General features: G+C 39.6%; 2 protein-coding genes across 6 annotated transcripts in view; one reads left to right on the top strand and one right to left on the bottom strand.

Annotated features, from left to right (window-relative positions):
- The window catches only part of Tnrc6b (trinucleotide repeat containing adaptor 6B), a 227,315-nt gene that overhangs the window by 50,718 nt on the left and 159,796 nt on the right, over window positions 1-16,801 (top strand). For 4 of the 5 annotated variants that reach the window (XM_010612493.2, XM_010612528.3, XM_010612539.2 and 1 more), the window contains one exon: window positions 10,742-10,816. The exons of the other annotated variant lie outside the window; for it this stretch is intronic. The gene's annotated coding sequence lies outside the window, so the exon portion shown is untranslated. The remainder of the gene's footprint in view (window positions 1-10,741; window positions 10,817-16,801) is intronic. 5 annotated transcript variants of the gene reach the window in all.
- On the bottom strand, window positions 15,527-16,084 carry LOC104854120 (elongin-B-like). The gene is given in 2 exon segments (XM_033766211.1): window positions 15,527-15,777; window positions 15,780-16,084. Coding segments are annotated over 2 exon segments (453 nt in total). The 5' UTR covers window positions 15,985-16,084; the 3' UTR covers window positions 15,527-15,529.

The following is a 16,801-nucleotide window of genomic DNA, read 5'->3' as shown; positions in this document are numbered from 1 at the left end:
GTTTTGTTTTTTTTATTTTTTGAGACAGGGTCTCACTGTATAGTTGAGACTGACCTGGAACTCACTATGTAGCCCGGGCTGGTCTCGAACTCACTGCGATCCTCCTGCCTCAGTCTCCCGAGTGCTGAGATTACAGGCATGTGCCACCACACCCGGCCTATGCTTTCTTCTTATATGAGTTGATCCCATATGTGTGGGTGATATTTTAAAGATGCGAGACTTATAGCTGACTATAAAACGATGCTAGAAATTTGCATTTTAAATAAAAAACTTTATTGAGGTATAATTTACATACCATAAAATTCACCCACTTTAGGTGTGTAATTAATACTTTTTCAGCAAATTTACGCAGTTGTATGGTCATCAGCACAGCTTAGTTTTATCACATTTCCGTCAGCCCAAAGAAATTCCCTTTGCCTATTTGCTGTCAATCTCTCTTCCCACTCCCCACCCCAGGAAACCACTTAATTTACTCTCTGGCTTTGTAGATTTGCCTTTTCTGCACATTCTGTGTAAATGAAATCATATAGTATGTAATCGTTTAAGTCTGGCTTCCTTAACTGGGGCCACCCATGTTGTAGTATCAGTGGTGGCATAGGTACATTTACTATTGCTGAGTAACTCTCTTCCAGATGTGTGGACCTCTGTTTGTCCATTCATCAATTGTTGATGGATATGTAGGTTAGTTCTGCTGTTTGGCTATTATGAATAATGCTGTGGACGTTCACATGCACAGATATTTCTTTTGACATTATGTACGGCACTAATAACCAAATGAGAAATGACTAAAAGTGAAAATTAGAAATTTTCATTACAAGATATTTTTAACCAGAAAATGAAAATCTTACCATATCAAGTAGCAGTTTTATGTTACACTAATTCATTATTACCTCTTACAGCTACTTCTAGGCTTTCAACTCAACAATAATCCTGTGGTTTTAATAAGACAGTAAAACCCTCAGATAATAGAATTTCATCCTTGAAAAAATGTTCATAGTAATTATTCTTTGAGCCTCACAAAAGCCTTGCAACAGGTGCCAAGAGAAAGACCACACCATAGTCGCAGGTAAATGCTGCAGGAATGTCATCAAGCTCACATTTTGTAGTGCACGCTCAGGATGTGGCATTGCCAAGTGACTACTTTTATGTGTGATATAGATTCAAGTTTAAGTCTGGCTTCCTTAACTGGGGCCATGCTTATTCATTCCACACTAGTCATTGAGCCAGGCACTGTGCTAGACACTGGAATTGAGATTTGAAAGATTTAGTCTCTGATCTTCAAGAATTAACTATGTTAAACTGTATATGAGAAAATAAAGTTTATAATATTGGGCCATGGAAGCTCAGAGGAAGGGTATCTAACAGAGTAGAGGTGGAGAAAAGGAAAGAGGTTATCAGAATGTATAGTGAGAATAATAACTTTAACTTATCAAATACTTGTTCCCAAAACATTTCAAGCACTTTACTTATATTTACCCATTTTATCTTCACTACAATCCCTTGAGGCAGATAGTTTATCTGCACTGTTTTGTGGAATAGAAAGTTACAAAATAAGTTAAGTTATCTTGACCACAGTCACAGAATGAGTAAATGGCAGATCTGGAATTTGGACCAGGCAGTCTGACTCATGAAAAGGTGTCTCATGAGAGTGGCACTCAGGCTGCGTCTTGAATGACAGTTTGCAGTTACTCTGGCAGAAGGATGATTGATATGTCTATAGGGTTTTCTAGATAGAAAAATATTGTGAATAAAGGGAAAGAGGCACATGGTTGGGAACTGATGTGGCAGAATATTTGTGAAAAAACGGTGAGTGGCAGAGGATGAGACTAGAAAGGCCTGGACATTAGAGGAAATGCTTAGCACTCTATTGAAGAAATTTGGATTGTTGATCTGTTTACAGTTATACCAGAGATGCCATTTCCCTCAGTATTAATTTTGTTGCTGTTTTGTTTTAAATCTATTTTTTTTACTCTGAAGTATGTCACATAGTCAGAAAAAAGCATAAGTGCTAAGGGTGTAGCTCAGTGATAAGGCACCTGCCTAGTATGCGCAAGGCCACATTACATATATATGTAATGTACATATGTATGTAGGTAGATAGATGATAGTATGTGAAATCAAAAATGAAAATTAAACACATTATTTTAAAATAACTACCTTAAGGTCAGGGAATAGTACATTGTGGTGACCTAGCACCCCCTTAGTGACCTTTTTTATCTTTGTCTTTCCCTTTCTACCTATAGGTAATTGTTCTTCTGATTTCTTTTTTTTTTTTTTTAATCACCCATGTACTTCTAAACATCTTAGGTTTGACTGGTTTTGAACACATGGAATCATGTGCTATATGTTCGTGTGTACCTGGTCATTGAATGTGTGAGATTTCATTTTCGTGTGGTATCGTATTTCATTTTGTGAATATTCCACAAGGTACTCACCATTGGACTGTTGTATTTGGGATGTTCCCAGTTGGGGTGTCAAAGGCAAAGTCACAACAATTCAAAATCCTTAATTGTTTTTACTCAGGTGTGTGTGTGTGTGTGTGTGTGTGTACTTGCACACTGGGGACCAAACCCCCAGATCCTTGGACATGTTAGATAAATGCTCTACCACTGATCTGCAACCCTACCCATGTCTGTTTTTTTGTTTTTGGGGGTTTATTTATTTATTTATTTATTTTGGTGCTACGTATAAAACTCGGGTCCTTGTGCTTGCGAGGCAGGTGCTGAAACCTCTGAGCTAAATCCCCGGCTCTTGTCTGTTTTAATAATAGGTGCTTTTTGTATCCTGTTTAAGGAAATCCTTTCCTACTATCAACTATAAAAGTATTTCATAATGTGTTGCTTTATGCTGTTCATGTAGAATTAGTTTTTATTATGGCAATTTTTAATTTGTTAATGGCCCTCTACTTTTTCAAGGTTTTTTGTTTGGTTTTGCTTTAATGGTTTGTCTAGTTTTGTTTTAATGGTTTGTCCAGATTTTCTGACTATCCTCAACAAGAAGATTGGTCTGAATCACCCAGTTTACCCTTCCAGAAACAGAAATCTCTTTTTAAAAAGTTTTGGTTTCACTTTGACTTAAAAATGATCTGCCTTTTACGAGGCCCTGGGTTTAATCCCCAACACACAAACATACAAAATCTATTAATGTCTTGGTAGAAGGCTTTAATGAATATATTTTCTAAAAAATAAAAAGGACTGAAAAGCTATATACTATCAATTTTCTTTTTTTTTTATTGAAGAGACCAAAATGAAGCTTCTGTATCTTTAATACTTCTCTCCAGTATAAAATACTGTTAGCTAAAAACTTACTACATAAACTAACCATCTTTATATTTATTGCAGATAATTTTAGAACACTAATCATAGGAAATTTTTAAATGAAAGAATATATGCTACCAAACATTGACTTTGATAATAAAACAATTTAACTGTGGTAATGGCCATCTCCCTTTGTCTTTTCATCCATAAACACAAACCAGTTTTTTGGCCAGAGATGGACCAAATGGAAATGGAATCCAGAATGCTTTTAGTTTGCGCCACAAAATATGAAGAAAATGTTTTCAGTTTATGGCAACTAGATCCGTGACATATGATGCACCAGGAACTGTTTTTATAGCACACAAGATGCACAGGGACAGAATAGCAAACTCACATGATCATTGGCAGGAAAAAACTGGCTACATGGCTGATGTTAAATTTGCTTTTGAAGACAGCCAGATCAAGAAATGTCTGAAGCCTTCACGACTACAGCAGGGAGAAGATTTTACAGTTAGTAAACACAGCATTGGGAAGCCCTGGCAAGGCAGTTCTGGGGAGCCATTTGAAGCCTGCACGGGCAAGGCATGGAGGAGGCACCAGAAAGGAAAACCTGACGAGGCCTGCAGGGAATGTTGCCCTGAGCAGTAGAGGCTCCCAGAAGGCAGAGAAGCTTCCGTGTGGGGAGACTTCCTTGCCCAGCAGCAGCCCCACACTCCTGCCCCTGGCCTGCCTTGTCTATCTCTAATATTCACCGGGGAGTTAGCTCTGTTGCAGTTGAGCTGTTAGCAGTGTTTGTACCCTTGGAAGTTAGGGCCTCCAGCCACACACTCGCTCCTTGCCTGGCCCTTGCTTGCTTAGACCATTTTCTTTACCTTGTAAATGAATGGTTTCCAAAGAGTGGCCCAAGAATCGCTCCCTTCCTGTCATCCCTTTCAAAGGGTCTACAAGGTTCTAACTAATTGTAATACTAGTGTGCAGTATGCCTTTTAACTCATTCTTTCCTGAGAGCACAGTGAAGTTTTCCAGAGGCCACATGATATCTGATACTGCAGAAGATTGAAAGCAAAAGCAACTGTCGTCTCTTAAGCCAGACATTAAAGATACTTGTCAAAATGTAAAACAGTGGCCCTTTTCTCTCATTTTTAATCCTTTGAAATAGCATAATTTTAATTTTGAAAATGTAAGTTTTTTGATAGTTTTTAATGGACTAATAAATATTTTAAATGTTTTGTAGTTCTAGTAATGTGGTAATTATTAATACATATATTAATTGATAATTATAGCCCGCATAAACAAAAGCACTTTGGAGCCTTACATAATATTTATGACTATGAAGGGATCCTGAAGTGAATAAGTTTGAGAACCAGTGCTTTGAGTTGCTCATTTCAGCTGGAATCTGTTTCTCTCCTGATGGCAGCATAGATTGTCTGGCCTCCTATTTTCTGTGCATTTTGTCACTTTTTGTGTCACATAGCCCAGTGCTTAGTTTTCTTCCCCTTTGTCCATGGTGTAAGGGCCCAAAGGACAGGATCATAGGTTAAGTGAAATTTTGTTGAGACTTCCAGAGTATGTAGTATTGGTCACAGCATAAATAATTGTTAATGATTATTTATGCTATTATCCTTCATATCAATGTCAAAATCAGTAGTTTATCAGGCCAGGGATTTAGCTTAGTGGTGCCATGCCTGCCTTGCAAGTGCAAGGTCCTGAGTTCAATAGCTGGTACCCCCCCAAGAAAAAGTTTATTTTAAGAACCAATATACTTTGAAAATTTATGAACATCGTTAAATAGAAATAGCCATTTAATTAAAAATATATAAAATTAATATACAGTGTGGAAGGAGAATAAAAGCTTTTCTTGAGCACAAGTTCAATTCCTGGTACCAACCAACCAAAATAAAAGCTTTTCTTTAGTTGTCAGTAATTGGGTTATAAAACTAAACATATTAATCTGTTTAATTCTTTTAAAAATTTTTATTTAATCGTAAACTGACAGATTATAGTTGTATATATTTAACATCACAAAATTATGTTATGATTTATAAATACAATGTGGAATAAGCATGCTTATCAACATATTTATCACCCTAATCTATTTAATTCTTGCAGTGAAACCTGGCCTTAAGCCCTTGTTCTAAAAATTTTCCCAGCACGGTTCTGTGGGCTTAGTAAGCATTCAGGAAAGTTGGTTGAGTTGAATCTACTGTTTCAGGAGCTGCCTCTGCTGTTCTTCACCCACAGTCTTTATTATTCCCTTCCATCTCTGCCCCTGCCCTCCTGGTAGTGCACATTTAGTTATGTTTAGGTTTTCAGAAGGTAGTCTGACTTTCTCTAGCCCTTGATAAAGAACTGACAAGACTGTCTTAGGGCTTGGCTGGAGGGCATGAATGAATTGAGCAAACTGGGTAGTAGCCCAAGGTAGGGTGCTTCTTTTTCTCATCATTCCTGCTTCAGACTGAGTTTTCCTTAGGCAACCTTCCCTGATTTCTAAGGTATAAGAAAAAAGGTAACGTTTTTATGCCAGAGTCCTGCCATCAGTCCCAGTTTCCTTCACTGCTTCTCCTAGAGCTTCACTGTGGGTTCTGTGCAAGTAGCACAGTACTCTGGTATGCTCATAACTGACTAGCAGAATCCTTGTTTGGTTAAGGATTATTTGGCTCAGAATCTTGTATCTATTTTTTTTCCCTAAAAATATATGTGTTGCACAGGAATTTATTTGGATTTCCTTGGGCTAGCATTGTATTAGACAATGGTGATAGAATAAATAAGACTGAGACCTTGCATTCAGGAAGCTTATAACTGTATAACTTATAACTGTACTGTCAAGTACACGCACAAACCTAGGGAAATATATAGCAACTGTAGTTGGGAATTCAGATAGACTCATCCAGAAGAATTCTCATCCAGAAGAATTTTTAAAAAGGCCAGGTGGGCCTGGAGATTTTAGCTCAGTGGTTCCACCGCCTGCCTTGCAAGCACACAAGGTCCCAAGTTCGATCCCTGGTACCAAAATAAATAAATAAAAATAAACAACAACAGAAAAACCCTGGCATGTCTTTAAGAAAAACAAATAAGATAAAAAAAAGGCCAGATGCCAGGCATTTTTTAAAAAGTATCTAATCTCTCAGGTACCTAAGCACTTGGAAGGCTGAGGCAGGAGGATTGCCACAAGTTCAAGGCCAGTCTGGGCTGCATAGTGAATTCAAGGCCAGCCTGTACTACATAGGGAAACCCTGTTTCAAAAAAATAAAAAAGGCCAGAGATATATCTCAGTGCAAAGGCCCTGGGTTCCTGGGTTCAATTCTCAGTACTAAAAACAAAACTGCTGAGAACCTGTGCCAGAACCAGGGCAGCAGTGGCAGTAGAAATAGGTAAGAAAGAACATACTAGAATAGTTAGAAATTAGAATTAACAGAGTTTGGTGAGAAGGGCCGGGGATTTAGCTCAGTGGTTCGGTGGCCTGCCTTGCAAGTGCAAGGACCCGAGTTCAATCCCCAGTACCCCCCAAAAAAAACAGAGTTTGATGAGAGAAAGGAACTCTGATTTGAATGGGATGACAGCTTTCCTGAGAGAGATTGAACACACTTTGGTGATAAGACTGTTTGGTGTTGTAGGTGTGTTGAGTTTTTAACAATGTGAGATGGAGAAAGCCATAATAATTATATAGATTATTTTGGAGATTGTAAGAAAGGTCAGCCCGAGAGAGAAATGGGAGCCATCAAAATAGAGGTGGTAGTTACATGTGTGAAAAAAGATAAGTGCATTGGGTAATAGGGCTAGAGGAGTTTGAGCTCCAGAGGAAGGGACCAGTGGAGAAGGCAATGGGAGAAACTAGCCAGCAAAAAATGCTGGAAATGAATGTTTATAAGAGGAAGCAAAAGTCATGGATTGGGCCATTCCTGTGGGATAAAGAGGCTAAACATTATGTCATTTTGGGGATCCATTCTACATTCTATCCTTGAAGCTAGGAATTGCATTCACCTCCCTCACCAGAACCTGTCCCCCAATTTTCTGAGTGCCACAGCAGCCCTTCAGTATACACATTCCCCTCAACCCCTACCCATGAGACTGGCTGCAAACCCAGGGAAACAGGAGGACCAGCACAGCCAAGAGATCAAGAACTAAAGGTGATTTTTGCCCAATGACTGCACCTGCAGTATCCTTAATGTCAAGGTAGAAGCTCCAGACGGCAAGAGTTTCAGGTGGTTCTGATGCTTAAATGGTCAGTAGAAGATAATGCAGGAATGATTAAATAGTTATCCATTGTACTTGACAACTGTGATTGATAGGGACAGAAATCCCATTATGATGATTGATAAGGACATTGAGGCCATAAATAGAAACTGATTTTTCAAGAGGCATAATTACAAAAAGGAAGAGGGGAGCTAGAGCAGATTTTAGGACTAAAGGTGGTGTTTTTAGGAATGAGCAGACTTGAACATTTTTACAGAATTTCCAGTGTTAAGCTGAAATATGTGTGGCTTGAAACTGCAAAGGCAGCATTTCCAGATCTTGGAATGATAGTAAATCTCTTTTACTAAGAAAACATATCTGGGGGCTGGGGATTTAGCTCAGTGGTTCTGCCACATGCCTCAAAAACGCAAGGTCCTAAGTTCAATCCCTGGTACTAAAAAAAAAAAAAAAAAAAAAAAAAAAAAAAAAAAAAAATCTGTTTATAGCAGATCTGCCTCCATCTGTGCTCCTTAGGCTTTTGATGTTATGATTTGTGCTACTTAATTTTGTAGGTACCTTCTTCCTACTTGGGCCAACTGGATGGGTAGTACCCTTCTGTCTGCCACTCTGTTTCCTTCTAGGAATACCTTCCCAACCCTGGTATTTGCTACCCTCTCATGTTTGTTGCTTCACTTAGGACTTTCTCTGGACATTTTGCTTAAAGTTAGGCCAGTTGCCAACAGTGTAGACAGTAATGGCTTTCAGTAGTATTTGTGACTCAGTTAAAAGTTTATAGTGTATTCCTCAGAGTCTGCATGCCAGCATTTATATACATACCAAACTAGTGATAGTGGTGAATTCTAGGACACCTGGGGAGAGGAAGAGTGGGTGGTGCTAAATAAATAAGAAAAATCATGCTGAAAATTAAAATCCTGCCGTATCAGAGGTGGTAGTAAGTTTAATAAATGTAGTTTGTCAAATACAAATTTATTTCACCTGGTTGTATTCCCTAGGAAAGAGTTGGTTCTAATTATATCCTATAAGTTTAATTGCATGCCTGGCTTTCAAGGGGAGGAACTTTTTTTAAGGGCCCTTACACCAAGCTACATCCCTAGTTCTTTTTCATTTTTTATTTTGAGCCAGTGTCTTTCTGGGTTGCTAAGTTTGGCAAGGCTTGGGTCCACCTTTCAGTGCTCCTGCCTCAGCCTTCCAGAGTGCCAAATTACAGGCATGCACTATGATGCTGGGCCTGGAAGAACTCTTTTAAGTCTGCTTACCTTTTAGCAGAGCCTGGGGATACACAGAACCCTGTTATGAATCCCAAAATGAGTTTGGTTGCTTTGCAAGAGAATAGAGAAAACTGGAGTAGTTCATAGTTTAGTATAACAAAGGTACATGATCAGGTAGTAGAATTACAGAGTAGTTCTTAATATTTCAAGGTGATATTTTGAAAGAATTTACCATTATTTGTTCCTTACAAGAGAAATAGTGCTGTAGAAACTTGAATATTCTAGATAATTTCAGGATTAATTTTTGTTTACTTCAAATAGGAGGGTACATAGCCTCCTGTACAGAAAAAAGTCCTAGCAAGAATACCGGTGGCAGATAAAAGAGGAATGGAAGGAATTGGCAGAGGGCTTTAGCAGATATTAGTACATGTGTGGTAGGCAAGGAGCCACATAAATAAAATGGGAAATGAAGATGGGCCTGGGATATCTTGGATTATACCCTAAAGGTGATAGTTAGTTATTGACTCAATTTAAATAGCAACATGAGGAAAGGTCAAATTTGCTGTTGAGAAAGAAAGACTGCTGGCACAAGAGTGTGTGTATTACAGGGGTGGGGAAATAATTTCAATATACTAATTCTCATCCCAGCACCATTCTACCTGAGATTATTCACTCAAACAGCATTAAATGAAATAAGTAGAAGTGATGACATAAGTCAGAAAGTGCTTTCAGGGTTTACTGTGTACCACCTCAAACACTATGACATAATGTGGGCCTAAAGCTACATCTTGAAGTCTGTAGCCACAGGGAATGAATGCAGTGTGCTCTCCCAGGAAGGAAGCAGCAGGTCGATTGTGAAACTGAAGGGCTGACTTCCAGATAGTAGAGTAGTTTATCACAGATGAGCTCCTGCATCAGTCACCATTGTTTTGACCACCTTCACCCATGCTGCAGGAGCAGCCTTGAGCAACTGAGCCTCGGGCATTTGTTTCCGGCACTGTTCAGTGAAGGGATGGCCATTTATTACTCAGATATATGTTCATATATCTGTACTCACATATGTAGGAATATATATTTCAGAGAGACAGTCCATCATAAAATGGTCACTGCCTTTATTAGCAGCTTGCTATGAATTGATTTTTAAAGAGGCTATTCCAGGTATTATTTGGGAATGGAAGCAGAGAAGTAAGAGAGGACCATGGACCAGCTAAGAGACCTCCATGAAAAGGAAATGAGACAGCAGTGAAAAGTGAATTGTGGGTGGATGGGAAGAACAATTTTGAAACCAGAAATGATGGACTTGCTGAAGGGATCCTGTGAGGGGTCTGGGGTGGGTGAGATGCAGAATGAACCTCAGGTTCTAACCCAAGACTTTGATGAAGATAGTGAAGATGGAAGGAATCCCTCAGTTGAGTCTGAAATGATTGTAAGACATCCAGATGGAGAGCTTGAAAGCAATCTGGCATTTCTCAACAAAGAAAGTAAATAAGAAATAAAAGTTTGTAGCTAGGTGTGGTGCTGCATGCCTGTAATCTCAGTAATCTGAGAGGCTGAGACAAGAGGATTGCAAGTTCAAGCCCAGCCTGGGCAATTTACTATCTCAAAATAAGAAATAAAAAGCCAGGGATATAGCTCATTGTGAAGGCCCTGTGTTTAATCACCAGTACTACAAAAAGAAGAGAAAAAAAAATTAAGACTTAATAAAAGGTTCAAAAGTATTCCAGTTCACTTTATTTATCTATTTTTTAAAATAAATACCAGGGATTAAACTCAGGACCTTCTGCTTGCCAGGTAGGTGCGGTGCCACTCCATATTCTTAAAAACCTCTGGCTTTTATTGAGTACATGCCCTACATGTACTCATTGTTTTACACATACTTTATTTAAACTTCCTAAGAACCCTCTCAGAAAGATTCAGTTACTGCTGCAGTGTATGATGAAAAAGCTGGAGAGGTTGGACTTCTAGCCCAGGAGACAGTAGCTGACAGGAAGGATGTGGATTTGGATAAGGCTCCCTGCTCTGCTGCTTCCTCAGACATCTTGCCTTGAGCATGCAGCTCATCGTGATTTTTCTCTTTTTCAGGGTTTTGGTTTTTTGCACTGAAAGTAGCTGAGACTTACTGTCTTGGGCTTGTGTTGCCCCAGGATACTGCCAAAGGTAAGTTTTAAAAATATATATCCACCATATATTGACAGTAAAATAGGAGAATCTTCACCTTAAAAAGAAGGAAAATACACTGTAATGTTGTTACTTCTCTAGAGTTTTACAGAAGGATATTTGGAGTGATCATCTACTAGCCTTTCCATCCCTGTGGTAGGTCCCTTTAAAATGTAGCTCAATCATACAGCACTTACCTAGCATTCACTAGGCCTAGGTTTGATGCCCAGCACTATCAAAAAGAAAAATAAAAAGCATTAGTGTTGAGATTTATACTGGAATTTGGTGCTTTAGTCTGTAATGCAAGAACTTAGTTATTAGGGTTAATTGCACAGTTGAATGTTAATGTGTTTCCAACTTCTCTGCCTCTTGTCTTCCCTGCCCACAGTCTGCAGTGCATGTTAACGCTTAGGTTTGCCTTCTAACTGAGAGATTTAGCCATACTCTCCTTTGCTTAGACAGACCCAGTGGCTCCCTGGGGCTGCAGATGCTAGCCTATAAACCCCTTCAAAACTTAAGCCTGGTCATCAGTTCTGACTTATTTTGTAGGGGATTTCTGTCATTCAGGGGTCGGGGGCGTCCAGCAGAGGGTCTGGTAGACAAAAGCTGTGTCACTGAGCTACGCCGTAGCCCTTTCATCTGTCTTACCAGATCATTATCTGTTTCCTAGATACATAATTCTTTTTCATGGTTTTGTACCTTGGTTGATGCTTTTCTCTTGGAATTTGGTAAAGGGAAGGAGAATGTAACTACCTACTCTTCCTTTTTCTGCCCTTCTTTTTGTCCCTTTTTCTAGAATCTCTTAGCAGAATTTTAGGTATTTTTAAGCGTACCCGTTACTGTAGTAATTATTCATTCCTTTACAACTATTTTTTTCAGTCATCTTTACTAATCTATAACCCTTTTGAGACTTCTTGGAAAGAAACTAAATGTTTTATTTAAATTTATTTCTTAGATGGTATATAAAAACATTACAATTTTGCATATTTATGGGATACATGTGATTGTGTTGTTTTGATACCAGGGATTGAATTCAGGACTTTGTGCTTTCAAGGAAGGTGGCAGCACCACTGAGCTAAATGCCTACCCCATCATATGTATTAGTTAAACTGATATTGGGTTAAATTGGTGGTCTTCTATACATAAACGTTGGTGATTCCTTAACTTTTCTCACTAGAGTGTTTTGCTGTCATTTTGTTGCTGTAAGATCCATTCTAGTTTCCCATCTGTTCTAAACAGAGCCCACTAAAATACAGGATGAAAATTCAACCCAACATCAAGTAGAAGCAGTTCTTGTATGTATAGTTACTTTGGATCTATATACTCAGGTCTAGATTTTGCTAACTTTGATTATAATTACATTGTAATGTTAAGTTAGGGTAAACATATCTTAACTCCTCAAACTTTTGCCATTTTTGTATCGTCAAAACATTCAAAGCCCTTTGTCTGGCTTTTAATAGTTATCGTACTGTGCAGTAGCACACCAGAACTAGGTCTTGTCTTTTCTTTCTTTCTTTTTTTAGTGGTAGTGTTGGGGATTAAACAAAGAGATTTTTGTGTGCTCTGTGAATGTTCTACACTGAGTTATACCCTCCCAACCCTTAGCTTGCTTTTCTGTTTTGTTTTTTGAGATAGGGTCTCACTATGTGATTCAAGCTGGTCTTGAATTCACTGTGTCGCCCATCCTGGCCTGGAGCTTACAGTGATCCTCCTCCTTCAGCGTCCTAAATGCTAGGATTATAGATATGTGCCACCACGCCTGGCTCCTGAACTCATTTTTAATGCCTGTTGACCTGTCTCACTTTGGCAAAGTTATACATACATTTAATCTTTATACTACCTCTTCTTGCTCTGTCTTTTGAGTGACAATACTGAGGATCAGAAAGTTAAGTAACTTGCTCAAAATTATACAGCTAATAATTGACAAAAGAAGAATGATTTTTCTTCAAAGCCAAAAACTCATTCTACTACAACACACTAGCCCCACACCATCTAGCATATGATAGGGACTTAGTAGGTGTTTATTGAATTGATATATATATTGCATTTTAAATTAAAAACACTTTAGTTAATTAATTCAATTATTCTTACATAGAAATTTATTGACTACCTATTAAATGCTAGGTGCAGAGTTTTAAATAAACTGACTACAAAGATTAACAAGATTTAGGGTCTAGTATCAAGAAATTGACAAATGACTCTCATAGGAGACATCTATGTGAGCAAATAAAACCATACTACAAACACATTCTTTAAGACCCATGTAACAAATGCTACAGATTCTGTAATAGAATTCAAGCAAGATCCACTGGGAGCACTAAGGAAGGAATCATCACTTCTGCCTGAAGATGGGTCAGGAAATTATCAAAGTGGAATCTTGAATGATAAGTAAGATGTCTTCTGGCACTGCAAGATAGAAAGATAGAAGATATTATTCCCTGCAGAGGGAATAACGTGAACAAAAGTATGGAGACCCGAAGAGCTTTGGTCTGTTGGTGAATCCTGGACTGAAGAAAGAAAGTAGGCATATGAGGCTGAATCCTGGAGGACTTTAAAAATATTGATATAGGGCCAGAGATTTTATCTCAGTGGTTCTGCCGCCTGCCTTGCAAATGAAAGCACCCAAGTTCGATTCCTGGTACCCCCCCCAAATATATATATATTGATAAATGAAAACAAGAAACAAGACATATGTAAAGGTACAAGATCCCAATGATAAATGTAATTGTATGGTTTGCTTTAAATGTACCAATAAACTTAATGGGGGAAAATTTGATATATGTGCCTACTTTTCTAGCAGAATCTGTATGATATTTCTCATATTTAGTTATTGAGTCCTGTCTTGTGTGCTAGGCCAAAACTATCCATTACTTGCATGTATGGCAAACTGGTGACAGCGCTGAGGTAAAATGATAGCTGACGCAGAGATCAAATGCTTGTGTTGTCCCCACCATCTCATGACAGCTGTGGCACCACTTGTTCACCCCTCCAGTTAATTTTCACCTCCATGGGCTTTGCCTTCACTTTTTTATGGTTCTGTTAGCACTGATACCTTTAGCCCTCTGGCAGTTCCCAAAGGGAACCCCTAATCAACTGTGCACATGTATGTTCCCTAACTTCTTCCATTTTGTCAAAAGGACAGTAAGATTGCCTTAGAACCTAGACACAACTATAAGCCATCGCTTCAAAACAGAACATCATGAAAACTGGGAGTGTAGCTCAGTGACAAGACCCCGGGTCTGTTTGCCATTACTGTGTACATGCATATATACATACGTACATACCTACATAAATAAATAGCTAAGGTTTGTTCCCCAAAATAAAGGCTTTGAGGGAGGAGGCAGTCCTAGGGATTGAGCCCAGGCCCTCACTTTGCCTTTGAGCTTCACCCTCATCTTATCAAGATGTTTTGAAAAGAAATGTTAAATCTGCTAAGAAAATTCCAGTAGAACAACAAAAAATGAGAAAAAATAAAGGACAGAAAAAGTATCAATAAGGCATGGTAAGTAGGCAGACTATCATGTTAATCAGGAAAGATTTTCTGAAATAAAAATTGACTTGATATTAGGACAGAAATGTGAATTGGTAAAGTGAAGGGACAGGGCCTGGCCAACTTTCCATTATTATAACAAATTCCTAAGTTAATTAACTTAAAATGAGTTGCACTAGCTTATGATTTAGAGGTTTCAGTCTGATTGGTTGGCCCTTTTGTTTCTGGCCTTTGGTGAGCTGCAGTGTGTGGTGACACAGAACCACTTACTTCTTGGCCACAGAGTGGGGAAAAAAATGAGGAAAAGCAGTAGGGGTGGAACTTAGTGATAGAGCCTGTTTAACATATGCAGAGGCCTGGGTTCAATCATCAAGATCATTTATAAAAGGGGTCCTGAGTGAGAAGACCTGCATCCATATTCCCCTTCAATGGCACACCCCCAGTGTCTGAAGGACCACTCACCTCTTAGAGATTTCACTGCCTCTCAATAGCACCCTTCTGGGAACCAAGCTTTTAACACATGAACCTTTAATATGCACAGATAGGTAGCATGTTGTGTGAAGAGGATAAAAATACCAGAGTGAGGTACAGACTAGTATGTGTATTGGGAGTAATGATGTAGTGAAGCAAGAAGGTGTGTTACTAATATCCTGTTAATGGTACAGTTAGGAAGGTAAGACTGGTGGAGAAGCTGAACTTAATTCTGAGGAGAAGTCTCAGATGTATGTTGTGTTGTAATGGGGCTAACAAATAACAGTCTCTTCTGTACCCTATATCTGAACTAACAGAGATATAGGACAAAGGAGTAAGGAAGATGGAGATCAAAATGTTGCTTTTATTGCTAATAAAGTTGACATAGGGAAATTGGCTTTTACCTAAAGGCAGGTAGGCTTCTGGATTCTGAATTTTAGCACTAGTCTGGGATAGACCTTCCTCGTAGAAAAAGGGAGGGACAGCAGAAATGGTGTCCCCAAGGGAAGTGGGACAGGAGAGAGGCTGCCCTGTGAGTCCAGGTTCAGTCTTCCAGACGCATTAATCAGACAGATCACTTCATTCTGACAGCATGAGTCAGGAATATGATATTCAGAAATTCATATTGTCCCATGTGAAGGGAAGCATTAAAAGGGTTTCCTCCTATGTTCCCCAGCTTTCTTTCTTTTTTTTACAGAAAGCCAAATCTCTTTTACTGGGGCTGTGGGCCTCTGGGAGTGGTCCAAGGGCCCTCACTGCACAGCTTGTTTGTTGGTACTGCCTCCAGGGTTCTGAGGTTTTGTCACGTCTGAATGCTCTGGCAGGCTAGAGAAGGGCTCAGTGTTCAGGGTTTCAAAGGTGTTGTCTTCCCAGAAGGCCAGCCCCACTATGGCTGGGGCCTGTGGCCTTGCTATCTGGCTGGTAAAGCCACACTCGCCCAGCATTTTGCCATCATCCAGAAACTGCTCATCCTTGGACAGCCTCTACTCTTCGGGCACCACTTAAGGATTCTCTCAACGATGCACTTCAGCTCGTACCCAGTGTCCGACTTCTTGGCATCTGTGAACATGGTGGTTTTGTGGTGCTGGCTCATGAGGAACATGTCCTGGCAGGTGCCAGTACCCAGAGTGAGCCTTCTACAGGGCATGGGGCCCATTCCCCCACTGCCCTTAGCCTGGCCTACCTGCCTGGCCCAGCCCCACAACATAGCTTTTATCTCTTAGTGCCTTGGTCTTGACCAGTAAGTCTAGGTCAGCCAGTGTATATGCCTGGCCTCTCCTTCCCTCCCTTCCTCCCATGAATTATCAGAAGCCTCTTAATTTCCATTTCCATCACCTTGCACATCTAGCACAAACACTGGTTTTTGTAATGCATGTGCTGTTGGAAGTTCTCCTGGCCTTGCAGCTTATATGCAGCAAATACTTGTCCTACTTTCTGATGTCTGAAAGTCTTGAAAGAAGACAGTCTCTTTTCCCTAAAGTCTAATCTTTCCCTCAGCCATGCCTGCTTAGGAAAAGCTGTGCCGGCATAATTCAAGGTCAGGAAGAAGCCTGCTGTACACTGAAGCCACCCAAGCCTGCTAATGCCCTATTCACTTTGCTGAGGCCAGCACAGAAGGCATTTGCTTGCTAGGCCAGAATAGCCAGTGTATGCTGAGGCCACCTGCACAGCTAATGTGTAGTTTAGATGAGCTTTCAGTACCACCACCACCACCACCACCACCACCACCACTGACTGGCTTGTTTCTTGGGGTTACCTGCAAAGCCCCTGAAGTCTTTGCTAAGGCTTCTGAGCCTAGTGCTTGCAGCCTTGTCTCTATAGAAACAGCCACTTACCTGACGACAAAGTTGCCATAACAACAGTCACCACTAAGGTCAAAATAATGTGTGGCCTATGGTTTATAAGCTTCAGTAGTTGAAAAACTAATGCTGGGGGCCAGGAATTTAGCCCAGTGGCACCATGCCTGCCTTGCAAGCGAAGGATCCTGAGTTCAATCCTCAGTACCAAAAAAAAAAAAAAAAAAA

The sequence above is a fragment of the Fukomys damarensis genome, unplaced genomic scaffold, assembly GCF_012274545.1.
Source record: "Fukomys damarensis isolate Sample0158 unplaced genomic scaffold, DMR_v1.0_HiC HiC_scaffold_19, whole genome shotgun sequence".
In the NCBI taxonomy this organism is placed as follows: domain Eukaryota; kingdom Metazoa; phylum Chordata; class Mammalia; order Rodentia; family Bathyergidae; genus Fukomys; species Fukomys damarensis.
This window is presented reverse-complemented; position numbering and strand designations above follow the sequence as displayed.